Source organism: Phacochoerus africanus, chromosome 8 (genome assembly GCF_016906955.1).
Source record: "Phacochoerus africanus isolate WHEZ1 chromosome 8, ROS_Pafr_v1, whole genome shotgun sequence".
Lineage (NCBI taxonomy): Eukaryota > Metazoa > Chordata > Mammalia > Artiodactyla > Suidae > Phacochoerus > Phacochoerus africanus.
This window is the reverse complement of record NC_062551.1, coordinates 51,319,133-51,337,129: the sequence shown is the minus strand read 5'-3', so window position 1 is coordinate 51,337,129 and position 17,997 is coordinate 51,319,133. Positions and strand designations below refer to the sequence as shown.

The window sequence follows — 17,997 nt, the reverse complement described above, 5'->3', positions numbered from 1 at the left end:
CCTCCCAGCCCCGGCCTCTGTGGGGAAACGTGGGTGGGACGGTGGGGCAGCCGGGGGTTCCAGGGGGAGGGCTCACCATCTCTGGCTCCTCCAGCTTCGCCTTGGGCGTCGGCGGCTTGTATGAGGGAGGCCCCTCCAGGCTGTAGGGGAGAAGGCAGGTCAGGTGGAGGCCAAGCCCCGAGAAGCCTGGTAGCCCAGGGCCCCAGCACAGTTCTTGCCTCTGCCTGATCCCCTTTCCACTGCCCATGTCCCCCTGCCCAGCTAACTCCTCCACACTTCTTCTGTCCTGGCTCTCCGGAAGGATTAGGAAACTCCTGGTATATGATCATAACTAGCTACATCTTCCTCGTGGGGTGCTTGCTGAGTTTGTATATGAAACATTACTTCCGGTATCATCCAACGGCTGTGCCGCACTATGAGCCACGTGAGGGCAAAAAACCAGATCTGACGCTGCCAACGGAGTGTTCCCACAACCCACTATGGGGCATATAGGGAAATACTTGTTAAAAGAAAAAATGAAAAAAGTGAATGAAATGCTTTCCTGTCCCCCGAATTATGTTAGATTCTGTCATTCTACATACGCACAGACCAGAGCATCCTGTATCTGTAATGATGATGGCTGCTGACTATGCCTTCAAGCCCCAGCTTGGATGTCCCCGCCTCCAGGAAGCCCTTCTTGACCTTTCAAGCTGAGTCAGGTGCCCCCTCTGGCCTCGTGTCGCTCCCTCAGCTTCCCTAGCCTATTGCTGGCTGTGCTAGACTGTCGCTGCCTAGGGACAGGTCTGTCTCCTCCAGACTGTGAACCCCAAGAGGGCAGGGTCAAGGCCGTCTCAGGCACCACTGGGTCTCATGGGCTTAGAAAAGGGGATCAGAGTTCCCACAGTGGCTCAGTGGTAACGAACTTGGCCAGTATCCATCCGGACGTGGGTTCGATCCCTGGCCTCCCTCAGTGGGTTAAGGATCTGGCATTGCCGCACACTGTGTTATAGGTCAAAGACGTGGTTCGGATCTGGCGTGGCTGTGGCCAGCTGTTGTGGCTCCGATTCAACCTCTAGCCTGGGAACTTCCATATTCCACAGGTGCAGCCCTAAAAAGCCAAAAAAAAAAAAAAAAAGAAAGAAAAAAAAGAAAAGAAAAGCAAAGGGGATCAATAGCAAGTCTCTGGTCTGCACTGCCTGGGTGACTGAGACAGAGCTTCACACACTTTCTTATGCATCGCAGGCAGCTTGTTATAAATCTGGGCACCAAACTCTTCTTGCAAAAGTTCTGATTCGGTAAATTTGATGTAAGCCCAGGCATACCCATTTTTTTCTTTTTTGGCCACCCTCCCCCTGGCTCCCGTATACAGAAGTTCCTGGTCCAGGGATCGAACCCGAGCTGCAGCTGCGACTCACTGAGAGAGGCCAGGGCTTGAACCCATATCCTCACGGAGGCCAGGCTGGGTTCTTAACCTGCTGAACCACAATGGGAACTCCCAGGAATATGCACTTTTAACACGTGTCCCCCGCACACAGGCTGGGTAGCCGTATTTCGGGACCACTTTGCCCCCAGGACACTTTCTTGCGGGATAAATTTCAGCAAGTGCTTTCGGCTCTCTGAAACCTGTTTCCTCTTGGACAAAATGGGTATCCTTAGCTCTGAGAATTTAGGTGTCCATGGTATGATATATTTACGTGTGTGGACATCTTGGAAAGGTTCATTGTGTCCCTAACTTTCAGGGCTTTACCCCAGGTGGGTACTTGCTGAATTGCCATGGAACGAACCAGCGGACGCGAGGCTTCATTGAGTTGCTGGTTTCTTAATTGCAAGGGCATTTGCGGCGTCCTGCAATTGTGCTCCCCCTCTTCTCAGTAGTTCTGGTTTGGGGAGCTATATTGGGGGGTGGATGAGTTCCCACATTTACTCTGCCTTTGCCGGTGAGCCTTGTCATTTGTCATTTTTTTGTTTCTAGTTGCGACCTTTTCTTTTCCACCTACAGAAGTTCCTTTAGTATTTGTTGTAAAGCTGGTTTAGCGGTGCTGAATTCTCTTCGCTTTTGCTTGTCTATAAAGCTTTTGATTTTCCTCCTTCAAATCTGAAAGCATTGCTGGGTAGAGTAATCTTTTTTTTTTTTTTTTTTTTGCAGCACATGGAGGTTCCCAGGCTGGCAGTCCAATCGGAGCTATAGCTGCTGGCCTACACCACAGCCACAGCGACGCCAGATCTGTGCTGGGTCTGCAACCTACACCACAGCTCACAGCAATGCTGGATCCTGAACCCACTGAGCGAGGCCACGGATCAAACCCGTGTCTTCATGGATACTAGTCAGATTCATTAACCGCTGAGCCACGACGGGAACTCCAGGGTACAGTAGTCTTGGTTGGAGGTTTTTTCCTTTCATCACTTTAAGTATATCATGCCACTCCCTCCTGGCCTGCAGAGTTTCTGCTGAAAAATCTGCAGATAACCTTACCGGGGTTCCCTTGTATGTTATTTGTTTCTTTTCCCTAGTTGCTTTCAGCGTTTTCTCTTTGTCTTTTAATTTTGGTCAGTTTGATTAATATGTGTCTTGGGGTGTTCCTCCTTGGGTTTATTTTGTATGGTACTCGTTGTGCTTCCTCGTTTGAGGGAGTGGTTCCTTTCCCATGTCAGGGACGTTTTTGGCTATTATCTCTCCAAATATTTTTTCAAGTCCTTTCTCTCTTCTCCTTCTGGCGCCTCTAAAATGTTGGATGTCGGTGTGTTTAATGGTGTCCCTGAGCTCTCTTAAATTGTCTTCATTTCTTTTCAATCTTTTTTCTCTTTTCTGTTCCACATCAGTGATTTCCACTAGTCTGTCCTCCACCTCGCTTATTCGTTCTTCTGCCTCCTGTATTCTGCTGCTGGTTGCTTCTAATGAATTTTTTATTTCAGTCATTGTATTTTGCACCTCTGCTTGCTTACTCATTAAATCTTGTATTTCTTTGCTCAGTGTTTCTTGTAATTTATCGATCTTTGCCCACCAGTTTATTTCCAATTTTTTTTTTTGGTCTTTTTTTTGCCATTTCTTGGGCCACTCCCGTGGCATATGGAGGTTCCCAGGCTAGGGGTCTAATCAGAGCTATAGCTGCCGGCCTACGCCAGAGCCACAGCAATGAGGAGTCCGAGCTGCATCTGTGACCTACATCACAGCTCATGGCAACGCTGGATCCTTAACCCACTGAACGAGGCCAGGGATGGAACCCGCAACCTCATGGTTCCTAGTCGGATTCGTTCACCACTGAGCCACGATGGAAACTCCTATTTCCAATTCTTGAATCATCTTCACTATCATCAGTCTTTTTCCTGGAGGCTGATAATCTCCAGATCACTTAGCTGCTTCTCTGGTTTTTTTTTTTACTCCCTTATCTGAGTCATAATTCTTTGCCTTTTCATTTTTATAGATTTTTGATGTGGTCTCCTTTTTGCAGACAATAGAGTTGTAGCCTCTCTTGCTTCTGATGTCTGCTTGCCTTGTGGCTGAAGTTGGTACGGGGGCTTGTTGTAGGCTTCCTGAGGGGAGGGACTGGTGCCTCATGAGGCTTCAGTGAAATCGCACGTGTAAGATGCATCTTACCAAGCCTGGCACACAGCAAGTGCTCTATACAGAGAAGTAGGGGTAGTGTCCCTCAATATCCAGGCTCCTCTTTCCTCCTAGTAATAGAGATTTTGGCTGGGGACATGGCTATCGAGAACAAAGACTACATTTCCCAGCTTCCTCTGCAGCTGGAGCAGCCATGTGACTAGATTCTGTCCAATGGGAAAGGAGAGGACATGATAGGTTCCCTTACAGGGCTGCCGACAGCCGTCTAGTTCCCTTTCCCTTTCCCACTGGCAGGAATGGGGTCATTGAGGCCAGGATGGCCACGTCTAGTTGTCATGTACGGAGACAATGATACAAGAGAGGGGAGCCATCTTGGAATGGGAAGGAAGGCCAGGCTCTTGCGTAGGTGGAACAATGAGATAGCAGGAGCCTGGGCTCTGATGACATCACAGAGCAGAACTGCCATACCCATGCTTTTCCCTCCATTTAAGTCATAGTGCTTTGGGGGTCACTCTGATTCACACAGCCCTTACGGATGACCTCCTCCCAGCCTCCTCCCCCGCCCTGCCCTCCCTAGTTCTGGGACCCCTCCCCCACCCACTTCCTAGGGCCCATCACTCACTCCTCCTCCTCCTCAGCCCCCTGCAGCCTCTGCTCCTTCCGCTGCTGCCGGCAGATGAGGATGCCCGTGGCGGCCACAGCAGTAGCGATGATGGCAGCAATGATGCCCCCAATGATGCCACCTGTGGCCCCTGCGCCTGCTGTGTTGGGTGTCTCTGCAAACAGAGGGACAGAGTAAGAAAATCTCTAGCAGGAAACCACAGCAGTCCCCTCCACGGTGCAATGGGATCAGCGGTATCTTGGGAACACCGGGACGCAGGTTTAATCCCTGGCTGGCACAGCGGGTTAAGGATCTAATGTGGCCACAGCTGTGGCTTAGGTCGCAACCGTGGCTCAGGTCTGATCCCTGGCCTGGGAACTCTATGTGCCATGGGGCAGCCAACAAAGAGGAAACCAGAGCACCTTATTTCCAGCCCTGCCCCTACCCCCAAGTCACCACCTACCTGCCCACCTCCTCTTCCCAGGGCAGGGGACTTTTTAAAAAAAATTCTCTTCATTCTTACCGAGCAATTATTGTGTGACAGAGTGGTCAACAAAACATATACAAGTCCCAGTCCCAAGGGACTCTTTTTTGGGATCGAGGAGACCAACGACCAATAGAGAAATGAACATAGTAGCTAATGTGCCAGGTGAGAGAGGATGTGGTACATGGGAAGGTGATACATGACAGAGCAGGGGCCCTCAAGGGTGGACAGAGAGCCTTACTGCTAGGTGACATTTGTGCAAAGACCTGAAGGAGTAGCAGCGAGCAAGCCATGAGCACTGCAGAGCATTCCGGGCAGGGCCAATGGCCAGTGCAAAGGTCCTGGGGAGGAAGCCTCCCATTGTTCTTCTTTTTTATTTTTTGCTTTTTTTTAGGGCCAGATCTGCGGCATATGGACGTGCCCAGGCTAGGGGTCAAATCAAAGCTGCAGCTGCCGGCCTACACCAGAGCCACAGCAATGAAGGATCCAAGCCACGTCTTCGACCTACCCCACAGCTCACAGCAACGCCCGATCCTTAACCCAATGAGTGAGGCCAGGGATCGAACCCGCATCCTCATGGATACCAGCTGGGATTGTTATCATTGAGCCACGACGGGAACTCCTATTGGTTTTAAGGACAGCTGGGCAGCCATAGGACCAGAGTAGAGTGATGATGAGGAGAGCAGGAAACTGAGGGGAGGTAATGTGGGGTGGAAAGAAAACGCAGAAAATTGGGCGAGGGGGGTGATTCTGGGATTGGGATCAGAAGCCCTCTTTCTTTATATGGAATGGAGTCATCCTGGGCAGAGGATCACAGCTCCTCCAAGCTAACAGGAAAAAGGGTCGAGAGAAGCCCAGGCCCCCAGGTCTCTCGTTTATAAGCCCTCCCACTTCCTGAGTTGTTATGGGAGCAGTCACCTGTTCACTTGCCAATTTCCACACTGTGCACTCCGAGGGGCGGGGTCTGGCACACAGCTGGCATTTCCTAGCCGCGTAAGGAGGGGACCAGCAGGGACCCTCAGGGACCTACTCTAGGCCAGGCTGACCAAATTCCCACGCCTGCCTTCCTGGCACTACCTGCCTGTGGTGGGAGGAGGTGGCAGCAGAGGGCAGTGGGGACAGAGGGGGAAGGGGGCTGCACAGGGTGGTACAGACAACAAACAACCAGAGGAAATAGCCCCTGTGCCAAAGCCCCCACCCACAGGCTGCCCCCTTCCATCAACCCCACCAGGGGGACCAAGAGGGAAAAGCTGCCAGGGAAAGGCTGCCTGCCTCCCTGGACTATCCGATTTCCACCACTTCCCGTTCCACAGCCGGCATCCTCTGGACACCTTCGGGGTGTGGGGGAATCAGAGTAATTGCCGCTCAGGCCACACATGCTCACCCTGCCTGCATGTCCGGGAGGGCAGGGCGGGCTCTGCCCGAGTAAGTGGAAAGCACTGCTGGTGGAAAAAACAGACTTGCCATGGGCGTTCCCTTCGTGGCTCAGCAGTTAACGATCCCGACTAGGATCCATGAGGATGCAGGTTCAATCCCTGGCCTTGCTCGGTGGGTTAAGGATCCGGCGTTGCTGTGAGCTGTGGTATGGATCGCAGATGTGTCTCAGTTCCCATGTGGCGGTGGCCGTGGCTGTGGTGTAGGCCGGCAGCTGTAGCTCCAATTTGACCCCTAGCCTGGGAACCTCCATATGTTGCAAGTGTGGCCCTAAAAAGCAACAAACAAACAAACAACAAACAAAAAACCAGACTCACCAAGCCCCCTCTCCAGCGCCCAGGTGCTCAGGCCCCTGCTGGGTGTTCAGGTGCAGCCTGAGGCCCTTGACCACCTCGGGAACAGAGATGAAGTCCATCTGCGTTTTAGCGAGGTGGCCGTGGGGCTCAGGAGGGCAGAGGTGACTGAGACTGAGCCTCACCCACACCCTGTGCCCCCACCAGTCCCCAGCCTGGGTTTAGATTTTTCTTTTTCTTTTTTTTGATTTTTAGAGCCACACCTGTGGCGCATGGAGGTTCCCAGGCTAGGGTTCGAATTGGAGCTGCAGCTGCCAGCCTACACCATGGCCACCACAGTATCACCAGATCTGAGCCACATCCACAACCTAGGCCGCAGCTCACAGCAATGCTGGATCCTTAACCCCCTGAGCAAGGCCAGGGATGGAACCCGTGTCCTCATGGATACTAGTTGGGTTCATTACCACTGAGCCACAACGGGAACTCTTGGGAGATTTTTCTAATGGGGGGGGGTGGGGCATGAGAAGGTTACAGAGCTGCAAGTCCTCCTTCTGAATCACTGAAAAGCCCCTTGGGCCCAGCCTGGGGACAAGGAACAGGAAGGAGGTAGGAAAGACCACTGCGCGGTCCTCCAGAGGTGGGACCACTCCGGTGGCTCAGCACTACCACCTGCCCGGTCCCCTCAGACCCCTGAGAATGCAGGTGGCAGCCCTCCCTCCCAGCAGCCTAGGCCACCTGGGGGAGGATCAGATCACAGCACCGCCCCACCCCGAGGCCCAGGAGTCCAGGATCCCAGCTCTGCGCTCCCAGGGAACTCAGGCCTCCCGGCAGTCTGGCCACTCCACCAGCGAAAGCAGCCTGGAAGCCCAACCTCTAAGCCCAGTTCTGGGTCCCACGGTTCATAGGCTTCTCAGCATCCAGTGTATCCTTCAAGGACCCAGATGACCAGAGGCCACCTCCTCCCACCAGTCTCCCCAGTTCTGGCCCCCACCAGGCTCCCAATCTCCACGGAGTCCTTCCCCCCTCCCCCTCCCCCCCGGGGGGGGGACCTAGCTGTCCCTGTCCCACCCCCCAAGGAGGGGGGTCTGATGTATTGCGAGACATCCCCGATGTTTTCCTCCAAGGCGTTTATTAACTCCTGAGTGTCACGGGGCCGGGCAGGCTGCAGCCAAACCCGAGTCTCTGGTGGGGGAGGGGGGCCCAGTCCCGAGCTCCCCCCGGCCTCCCCTTCCCCATGTGGCCCTGGAGACAGAAGTCCAGTGTGTGATGTCCACCTCCCGCCGGATCCCAGGAAAGGAAGTGGGAGGTAGCATCTGAGCTCCAAAGTCGACCGGACAAACGAGTTCAACCAGCCTGGAACCCCTGGCCGGTGAGGAAGGGGCGTGCCGGTCTCTGTCTCTGTCAGCTTGGCTCCGGGGGTCACACGTAAACCGCCCGCCGGGAGATCAGAGAGCCGTCCAGCTGGGACTCCATGTCGTCCTCGATGGCCGGGGGTGAGGGCAACATGAGGCCCTTCTCCTCCTCCTCCTCCTCGTCCTCCTCCTCCTTGCCCTCTGGCCTCAGGGGACCAGCGGCTGTCGGCGTCCAGAAGACGGGGCCCCCATTGCCAAACACCTGAGTTTTCGGATCATCGTAGGTCCCTCCTCTGCCGCCGTGTGCTCCTCCTCCAGGGCTCTTCCTCCTCCTCCTCACCCTCAGCAGGATGAAGGCCAAGGACCCCCCAGCCAGAAGCAGCAGCACCAGCAGCGTCCCGCCCACAGCCCCCCACACCACTGGACCCACGTCTTGGGGCGAGGCCCGGGGGGTGTCTGAGGAGAGAGAAGAAGGGATGAGAGAGAGAGAGAGAAAGGGAGACACCAGGTCAAGAGGATACATCTGGGGTGGGGGACACAGGGCACAGCGGGGCAGCGACAACGGGAACCAGGGAAGTGACCAGACCCACCAGGCAGAAGAATGGAGGAGGAGGTGGAGGAGGGAAGGGCGAATCCCTCACTCTTCGCTATAGGTTGGAGGGGTCCAAGGGGTGGCCCCCAGAGAGGCTTCCTCTTTTCTTTTTCTTTTAATCCTTAACCCAGTGAGCCCCCAGGGAACTCCCCGGATGGCTTTCCTTACAGTTGCACAGTGTTTTCCAAAAATTAAACTTGCTAACCAAACCAAATCACGAAAAATAAAGCAAGAAAAGCCCCTAAACTGGCTAGCCAACACTGAAAGCACCAAGCCACTTCACTGCAAATTCCATATTTCTTTTAGAGGAGGAAAAAATAAAATCAGATCTGTCGACACTAAACTCTCACATCCCCCACCTGGTGATGGGCTGTGGCTGAGGGAGGCAGGTGACCCTGAAGGGGACATACCTGGCCACCCAGTCACTCACCAGGACCTCATCGGCATCTGAGTTTGCGACCCCCTCCCAGAAGCTCTGAGGTCAGGGTCATGGCACTGCGGGGCCCATCCAGCCAGGAACAGGCAGATCTGGATTTGAACGGGAAGCTCTCTGCTTCCAAAGCTCTTTGTGAGGCAGGACAATAACTCAGGCAGGTAGCGTAGGAGCACGGACTCCAATGCTTTCTTTGATACGGCCACTGATTAACGTCTGTGGCTTAAGGGCTCCAGGGAGCAACATCCCCACAGGCCTTGTTTACTGTAGGGAGTGTACCTACGCCCACATGGAAGTTAGTCACTAACCCCACTAACCCGCCCCTCAACTGATCAAAAAGGAATGAGAGGAATGGCGACTCTCAGTCTAAGGAAGAGAAGAGCAAAGACACCATAACACCTAGGGGGCGTTTCCACCTCCGAGCCCCCTAGTGGACAAGGACTGAGAGAGGTAACTGGCCAAGGCCCATGGGAGGAAACCACATCTTTCTGGACCCCACGCTGGTCCCCCCATCCTCAATGGGTAACCCTCCCATAGGACAATAGAGAGGGGGACTCGTCTGCCCCCTCCCAGTGTCTGTGCTGGGAGCTGTGCGCTTTCCTGTCCTGAAGACTTTGCTTGCTGGCTGCCTGTGTGTTCTCGAAGGTCATGCTTCAGCGCCCTGAACAAGAACCCGGATTCGGTAACATCTTTCCAGCATCCTCTTTTGGGGGGTCGTCCGGGATCTGATCCACGACACCAGCGCTCACAAGGTACGCGGCACTTTCTACTTTATTCAGTTTCGTTTGCCTCCGAGAGGAGGGGGAACCCGTGACCGAGCTTGCCTGGACATGAATCGAGGGCGGAGTCCCGATCCGCTGTTCTGTTTAAGCTCCTGCGCGACCTTATGCGGCCAGAAGTCCTGTTGGGAGTTTATACCGTCCTGCCACATGCCCAGAGGCACCAAACTGAGTGTCCCAAGAGGGAGGCGGCTGGAGATGGATGAACAGAGTCCCAAGCAAGCTTTCCCTCCCAGTCTCCCACCCTGAGGTCTCCTCCCTCTATCTACTCTGCCTCTGTAAAGCATTTGGGAAATCATAGGTTACCATAGTTCTGAAGCTTAGCAATTTGTTATTATTATTATTATTATTATTATTATTTGTTTTTTAGGGCTGCACCAGGGGCATATGGAGGTTCCCAGGCTAGGGGTCCAATTGGAGCTACAGCTGCCAGCCTACACCACAGCCACAGCCACGCAGGATCCTTCACCCACTGAGCGAGGCCAGGGATGGAACCCGCAACCTCGTGGTTCCTAGTCGGATTTGTTTCCGCTGCTCCACGACAGGAACGTCAGCAATTTTTGAAAGACATATAAGAAACACAAATGTTTTTGTGAATTCTTGAAGGGTTCAAGTGGCGTCCCTAACTCCTTACGAGACTCTCATCTCCACCTCCCCTGCCTCATACAGTCTGTTAGGAGCCAGCATTTTACAGTAAATGATGCTAGTCGAGGGGCCGGAGTCTGATGGAAATCCACCTTTTAGCACCCCTAAGAGGCCAAGACGCAAGGAGACCCCTTGCCCTGCGGGAAAAAAGGTCCAGGGCTGTATGGACAAAGCCCTCATAATCCGGTTCTGTAAGCTTTGAATGATAAGTCCATCCCACTACATCGCACTTCCGGTCTTCTGTCTGCCCCTCGCTATTTTTAGCCAGTTCGGCTCAGCCCCCCTCCCCCGGGCTTTGATGCCACCAATTGGTACCCCCTCTTATACGACTTCAGCCTTGTCCCCTGGACTGGCTCATAGTCTTCTGGTCAAGCGATGCCTGATCTCCTTAGGAGTCCTTTAAGGGACTAATCTGCTTCCATCTCACTTGCTTTGCTGTTACCGTGAATGGAGCCCGAGGGCAAAGGAAACAGCCATTTAGATGCTCGGAGCACCCGGGGCTGTTACCGTGCCTGCGAGGGAGAAGGGGTTCATAACCTGATTCATCTGAATTGGGCCAAGGACCTCGGTCAGGACCGGCAGGGTCAGTTTTGCTTTTTGCTATTTACTTTCACCCTGGTTGGAGAAACCCACAACCGGTTCCTCCAACTTAGCCGGTGACTGTGGCTCAGAGACTTTTCCAACACGGGTCAAGGGCACGCCTTGTCAGAGTAGCACAGAATTTGCCAAGCTCAGGACAGCGCCTGTGTGCCTGGGTTTCTTCACTGCTGTCCAGAGACAGGCCATGGGGTGGGGGGGGGAAACGATGGGAGGAGAGGCTACGCGGGTAAGGAAGTGGTTAATTCCAGTCGGCCTGGGGTCGGGTGGGACATTTGACCACGAATGTCTAGCTGCTCCTTCCAAGAGAGGGGACACCCTCCCATAGCTGAGAAAGGATAGTAGGCGCTGGACGCTGGCCTTTTCTCTTTTTCAGATGGGACCCCCCTCCTCGAACCTGGCCCACAGCTCAGCAGCCACTCCTCTCACACGTGCCTTGAAGAACTGGGAACAACTTGACGCTCAGACTCTGAGAAAGAAACAGTTCATTTTCTTTTGCACAAAAGCCTGGCTGCCGCATAACCTGTCGGACGGAGGGCGATGGCCATCTGAGGGCTCTCTGGATTCTGCTACTATTCTCCAAAGAGACCCACTGTGTAGACGAGAAGGGAAATGGTCAGAGGTGCCTTATGTCAGATCTTTGCAAGGAGGAAGACACTACACTGAGGAAGGAAGGCTTGTGGACGTCCTGTTATTACTAAACCAGACATTGACAGTAAGTGAAAAAAATAAAGCCTTAGAAGAGCCTGAGGCTGGGGAGATGGGCGGTGTGCTAGAAAACGCCAGAGGCAGATCTGAAGAGTAACCAACAAGAGTCCCCACAGGGCATCAGGCAGTCCCTGTGAGCGACCCTAATTGGTCTGCTGATGAGGGAAAAGATGATTGGCATAGGAACCACTTTACCACCTGCATAGTTGAGGGACTAAACTAACAGGCAGCATGAGTGAAGCCTGTTAACTACTCCAAACCATCGGAAGTGTGTCAAGGGGAACGAGAGTCCATCGGCTTTCTCAGAAAGACTCAGAGAGGCACTGAGGACGCATACGCCAATGGACCCAGAATCCGTGCAGGGCCACATAATTCTTTTTTTGGTTTTGTCTTTTTCTCTTTCCTTTAGGGCCGCACTCACAGCATACGGAGGTTCCCCGGCTAGGGGGTCTAATCGGAGCTGTTGCTGCCGGCCTACGCTACAGTCCCAGCAACGCGGAGTCCGAGGCTCATCTGCGACCTACACCACAGCTCACAGCAACGCCGGATCCTTAACCCACTGAGCAAGGCCAGGGATCGAACCCGCAACCTCATGGTTCCTAGTCGGATTCACTAACCACTGCGCCACGACGGGAACTCCTCAAATAATTCTTAAAGACAAATTTATAACTCAATCGGCGCCAGATATATGGAGAAAGCTCCAAAAATTGGCTTTTGGCCCTGATCAGGACCTGGAGCATCGCCTTAGAAGAGCGACTCAAGTATATTATAATCGGGACCAGGAAGAACGAAAGGAGAGCAAGAAGAGAGACAGAGAAAAGGCTGAGGCTCTGGTTATGGTGCTACAGGGAGTCAGTCTGGGAGCTTCCAAGGCGAGAGGACCAGGGCAAAGGCCTAAGTCTGGAGTCTGTTTCCTCTGTGGAAAAGAGAAACACTTTTTTTTTTTTGTCTTTTCATCTTTTATAGAGCCGCTCCCGCGGCATATGGAGGTTCCCGGGCTCGGGGTGTAATCGGAGCTGTAGCCGCCGGCCTACACCAGAGCCACAGCAACACCAGATCCGAGCCGCGTCTGCGACTTACACCACAGCTCACGGCAACGGCGGATCCTTAACCCACTGAGCAAGACCAGGATTCGAACCCTCAACCTCATGGTTTCTAGTCAGATTCGTTAACCACTGAGCCACAACAGGAACTCCCCTGAAAAGAGGGACACTTTAAATGGGAATCCCCCAAGGCTCAGACACAGCACTGAGGCCTTGCCCCATATGTTGGGGCGATCACTGGAAGAGGGACTGCCCCCAAAGACAAAGGCCCTGGGTCGACCCCTCAGGCCCAGGAGCAGGACGGATGGGACCTGGGGTTTTCCATATTGGCACCTCTCCTCACCACCCAGGAGCCCCGGGTGACTCTAAATGTGGGAGGACAGCCTATCGACTTGCTCCTGGATACAGGGGCCACCTTTTCGGTCCTCCTCTCCAACCCTGGGCCCCCTTCAAAGAAATCTGCCACATTCGCGGTATTTCTGGCAAGCCAGTTACAAAATTCTTTGCACAACCTTTGAGTTGTGACTGGAAGGCCATTTTCTTCTCTCCTGTCTTTCTGATTGTTCTGCAGAGTCCAGCTCCACTTTCGGGAAGAGATTTTTTTTCTTTTTTCTTTTTTTTTTCTGTCTTTTTGCCATTTCTCGGGCCACTCCTGTGGCATATGGAGGTTCCCAGGCTAGGGGTCGAATCGGAGCTGTAGCTGCCGGTCTATGCCAGAGCCACAGCAACGCGGGATCCAAGCCTCATCTGCGACCCACACCACAGCTCAGGGCAACGCCGGATCGTTAACCCACTGAGCAAGGCCAGGGGCCAAACCTGCAACCTCATGGTTCCTAGTCAGATTCTTTAACCACTGAGCCATGACAGGAACTCCTCGGGAAGAGATATTTTGTCAAAGGTGAAAGCCTCCATGCACACGACCATGGAGCCTCATCAAGGTTTGGGCCTGCCTTTGATGGGAGTAGATATTGACCCAGGAGTCTGGGCTGTAGGTGGAAAGACATGAAGAGCAGAAAATGCTCGACCAGTGGAAATAACTCTTAAAAATCCAAATGTATTTCCTTGCCAAAAGCAGGACCCTCTGAGAGCCGAGACACGACAGGGACTTACCCCGATTATAAGACACCTAACAGAACGAAGACTATTAATCCAATGCCACAGCCCCTGTCACACCCCTGCGTTGGGAGTGTGAAAGCCTAACGGGGATTGGCGCCCAGTGCCAGACCTTCGTCTAATAAACGAGGCAGTGGCCCCATGACATCCAGTGGTGCCCAAGCCCTACTCACGCCTCTCGCAAGTTCCAGAAACAGCAGCCTGGTTCCCTGTATTAGATTTAAAGGACGCCTTTTTCTGCATTCCCTGGGCTAAGGCTTCACAATTTTTATTTGCCTTTGAGGAGCCCTCCGACTCATCCACACAATGAACTTGGACCGTCTTGCCTCAGGGGTTTCTAGACAGCCCTCATTTCTTTGCAGGCATTGGCCAGAGATGTGGCAAACGTTAAGGCCTCCAAGCCTGTGAAAGGTGTTCAAATGTGGGCGACATTCTTCTCTGTGCTGACGCCAAAGAGCAATGTGAGGTGACGTCTTGTGATCCTAACTTTTTAGCAATGTAGCCATGAGGCCTCCAGATCCAAAGCTCAGATATGTTGACCTGAAGTAAAATATTTGGGTTTAAAACTGTCTTATGGGCGTTCCCATCATGGCGCTGTGGAAACGAATCTGACTAGGAACCATGAGGTTTCGGGTTCGATCCCTGGCCTTGTTCCGTGGGTTAAGGATCTGGCGTTGCTGTAAGCCATGGTGTAGGTCGCAGACGCAGCTCGGATCCTGCTTTGCTGTGGCTGTGGTGTAGGCCGGCAGCTGTAGCTCCTATTCAACCCCTCGCCTGGGACCCTCCACATGCCCCGAGTGCGGCCCTGAAAAGCAGACAACAACAAAAAACAACTGCCTCATGGAACCAGAGCTCTAAGCGAGGAAAGGACGGGACCTATCCCAGAGGACCCACTCCCCAGCACTGTCAGACAACGCCGGGGATTCCTCAGCTTTACGAGAGGCTGCGGGATGCAGATTCCTGGTTCTGGAGAGTAGGCACGCACCGCAGAGAAGATGTCAAAGGAAGCACAGCAGTTGGTACCTGCACCCTACAGTGGGAACCTGAAGACAAAAAAGCCTTTAAGGTGCTTCAGCGGGCCCTTCTCTAGGCCCCAGATCTTAGTTTACCTACCAGACAGCTTTTTTTTTTTTTTGCTTTTTCAGGACCGCACTCTTGGCATATGGAGGTTCCCAGGCTAGGGGTGGAATCGGAGCTGTAGCCGCCAGCCTCTACCACAGCCACAGCAACGCGGGATCCAAGCCGCATCTGCGACCTACACCACAGCTCGAGGCAATGCTGGATCCTTAACCCACTGAGTTGGGCCAGGGATCAAACCTGCATCGTCATGGATGCTAGTCGGGTTCGTTAATCGCTGAGCCACAATGGGAACTCCACGGAGAACTTTTTAATCTCTTTGTCACGGAGACATCTGGAGTAGCTCTAGGGGTTTGAACCCAACCAAAATCGGCATCTCAACAGCCTGTAGGGTACTTAAGAGCTGGAGTCAGTAGCTCAAGGTCAGCTGCCCTGTTTATGAGTCGTAGCCTCAGTGGCCTTACTAACCTCTGAGGCCAGTAAATTAACCACAGGCTGAGACTTAGCCACACCTTGCACCATCTAACAGGGGTTCTAAACTCCAAGGGCAGACTTTGGCCCTGTGATAATCGGCTTCTCAAATATCAGACCTTACTCTTAGAAGGACCTAGAGCCCGGTTACACACCTCCTCAGCGTTACATCCCGAGACTCTTCTTCCTGACTTGCGAGATCAGAAAGTCCCGCTTGATTGTCACCAGATCTTAGCTGCCAATTACGCAGCCAGGGAGGACCTAAAGGATGAGCCCTTCCCTAATCCTGATCTTACTGGGCTTACGGATGGCACCTCCTTTATCGAAAAGGGACAAAGCGGCGCAGGATGTGCAGCTTTCACTCTACATGAGACCCTAGAGGGGGGACCTTTGAGACCAGGAACAAGCATTCCGTGAGCAGAATTAATGGCATGAACTACAGCATTGGAATTGGGGTCAGGAAAGAGGATACATGTTTACACCGATTCCGACTATGCCCTCTGGTTCTCCGCGCCTGTGCAGCCCTCTGGAAGGAAACCAAAGTTTCAGACCTCAGACGCAAGTCCTATGAAGTATTTTCAAGAAGTCATGCATCTCCTAGATGCCATCAGACTGCCTTAAATTCACTCTCGAGGACACCAACAAGATGCCTCCGAGACAGCTGAGAGGGAAATCCCAGGGCAGATGAACGAGCTAGAAATGGCTGCTCCCCAATCCTCCTGTTGCAGACACCCGGGCAGCGGAAGGAGACAAACAGGCACTGGGAGATGCGGCACAGCAAGGTTTATTCAGCACGAGTGCGGCTCAGAGGAGTCACCTCTGCAGTCTGAGCACCAGGTCTTTGTTCTCAGAAAGCGGATACAATACAGGGTCTTGTTTTTCCCATGTAAGCAACCCGGGACCTCCTTCCCCGAGCAGTGTTCCTGCCTAAGGAACTGAGCAAGCAAGGTTACAGAGCGAAACTGATAAGCCACGCTTGGAGAAGAACTTCGGGGCTGCTGCCTTGGACATAGCGCGCGGAGTTGCTGCAGAATTACAAGGATGGTATGAGGCCAGCATAGCTGAAGAGGCATGCAGCTGCCTCTTCAGCCCGGGCGGGGAGTGGGGGGGTTTGTGTTCCTTAGTTAAAACTCTTTTTTTTTTTGTCTTTTGTTGTTGTTATTGTTGTTGTTGCTATTTCTTGGGCCGCTCCCGCGGCATATGGAGGTTCCCAGGCTAGGGGTGGAATCGGAGCTGTAGCCACCGGCCTACGCCAGAGCCACAGCCATGCGGGATCTGAGCCGCGTCTGCAACCTACACCACAGCTCACGGCAACGCCGGATCGTTAACCCACTGAGCAAGGGCAGGGACCGACCCCGCAACCTCATGGTTCCTAGTCGGATTCGTTAACCACTACGCCACGCCGGGAACTCCGAAACCCCACCACTCTTAATTGACGCCCTAAATCATACTCCTCACAAGGACCTCATACCTCATAAGGTAACTTTCTGTTATACGCTGACCAAGGACATGACATACAGATATTTCATGGTGAGAATACAGATATTTGATGGCGAATCAGAAAAATCATACAGGTTATAGGTATTTTAATCCATTTTATCAAATACGGGTTCAATATATGTGATCACTCCTGAGAAGGGTTATTTATTAACCCAGCCTGCAACTATTGGCTGGGAGCAAAATCAGGATTGTGTCGGATTTGGAGCGGGGCGGGGGGGGGGGGGGGGGGGGGAAACACCCCATCCTCTAATGAGCTAAAACCTTTAGGATATTTAGTGACTGAATGTTGTTTACAAATCATCCAGGCCACATACAATCCAGATAAGACCCCCGTACGGCCTGGAACAGACTGGGGATTTAATCGTGGAGTATGATGGCTAGCCCCAAATGGAATTTATGGGATATGGGGAACTAATCTGTGGCCTTGGCTGCCCCCAGGATGCCGTACGGCGCTGCATTGTGGGATTGGCTTTTGCTCACGGCAACATTATGAAAACTCTGCGCCAAGCACCAGCCAACCTTCCCTATGTATGTGCTGGATGGGCCCGATCAGCGTTCCACTGGTCTGATTACTTAGCAGCGACATTTGGGTTTTTATTGGGAACCACGGACATAGCGCTGCGGGTGGAAGCCCTAACTAATTTTACCCTACAAGCTCTTAATGATACTGCGGAAGCTATTTTTACCCTAAATATGGAACAGCAACAAATAAGAGAAGTAGTGCTACAAAACCGAATGGCCTTAGATATACTCACCGCAGCTCAAGGAGGAACCTGTGCTATGATAAAATCTGCATGTTGTGTCTATAGTCCTGACTATTCAGAGAATGTGTCTGATTCCCCGTGAGATCTCCAGCAGCAGATTCATAAGCTGTCCGATCCAGCTCCAGCTTTTGGAGCTGCTCTCTGGAACCGGCCGACCTCCTGCTCCTGGTGGAAACATATGTTTACCACCCTCATCACCGTGATCTTGATCTTTTATTCGGACCCCGTATAATTAATTGTATTCCTCGATTCATTCCATCCCGATTAGAAGCTATCAACCTTCAAATGGCGATGGAAGGGGTACCCAATGGAATGGATCCAAGCCCTCTCGGCTGTCCCAGGAGGGGAGACCTGCTTTCAGCTAATGATGCCCCTTGTCCGCAGGAAGCAGTCAGAGGGGTCGAGTCGCCACACACCACCCCCCCCCCTCCACCCCCGCAGTTAGCGTGTCCAACTCTAGAGAGGGGATGCAGGCAGGATAATAACAGGTAGTTAGTATAGGAGCACTGGCTTCGAGGCACTGATTAACATCTGTGGCTTAAGGGCTCCAGGAAGCAACATCCCCACAGG

The 17,997-nt window shown here is 53.0% G+C and overlaps 1 protein-coding gene across 2 annotated transcripts in view; it reads right to left on the bottom strand.

Moving 5' to 3' along the window:
• NECTIN2 (nectin cell adhesion molecule 2) overlaps nt 1-17,997 on the bottom strand; it is a 38,458-nt gene that overhangs the window by 2,356 nt on the left and 18,105 nt on the right. Inside the window, exons 6-7 of one of the 2 annotated variants that reach the window (XM_047789384.1) lie at nt 4,164-4,317; nt 77-140 (exon numbers count right to left, since the gene is read on the bottom strand). In XM_047789384.1, coding sequence (XP_047645340.1) covers nt 77-140; nt 4,164-4,317 — 218 coding nt within the window. Of the gene's footprint in view, nt 1-76; nt 141-4,163; nt 4,318-7,463; nt 8,162-17,997 lie in introns of those variants that run through there. The other variant, XM_047789385.1, reaches the window with a different exon arrangement.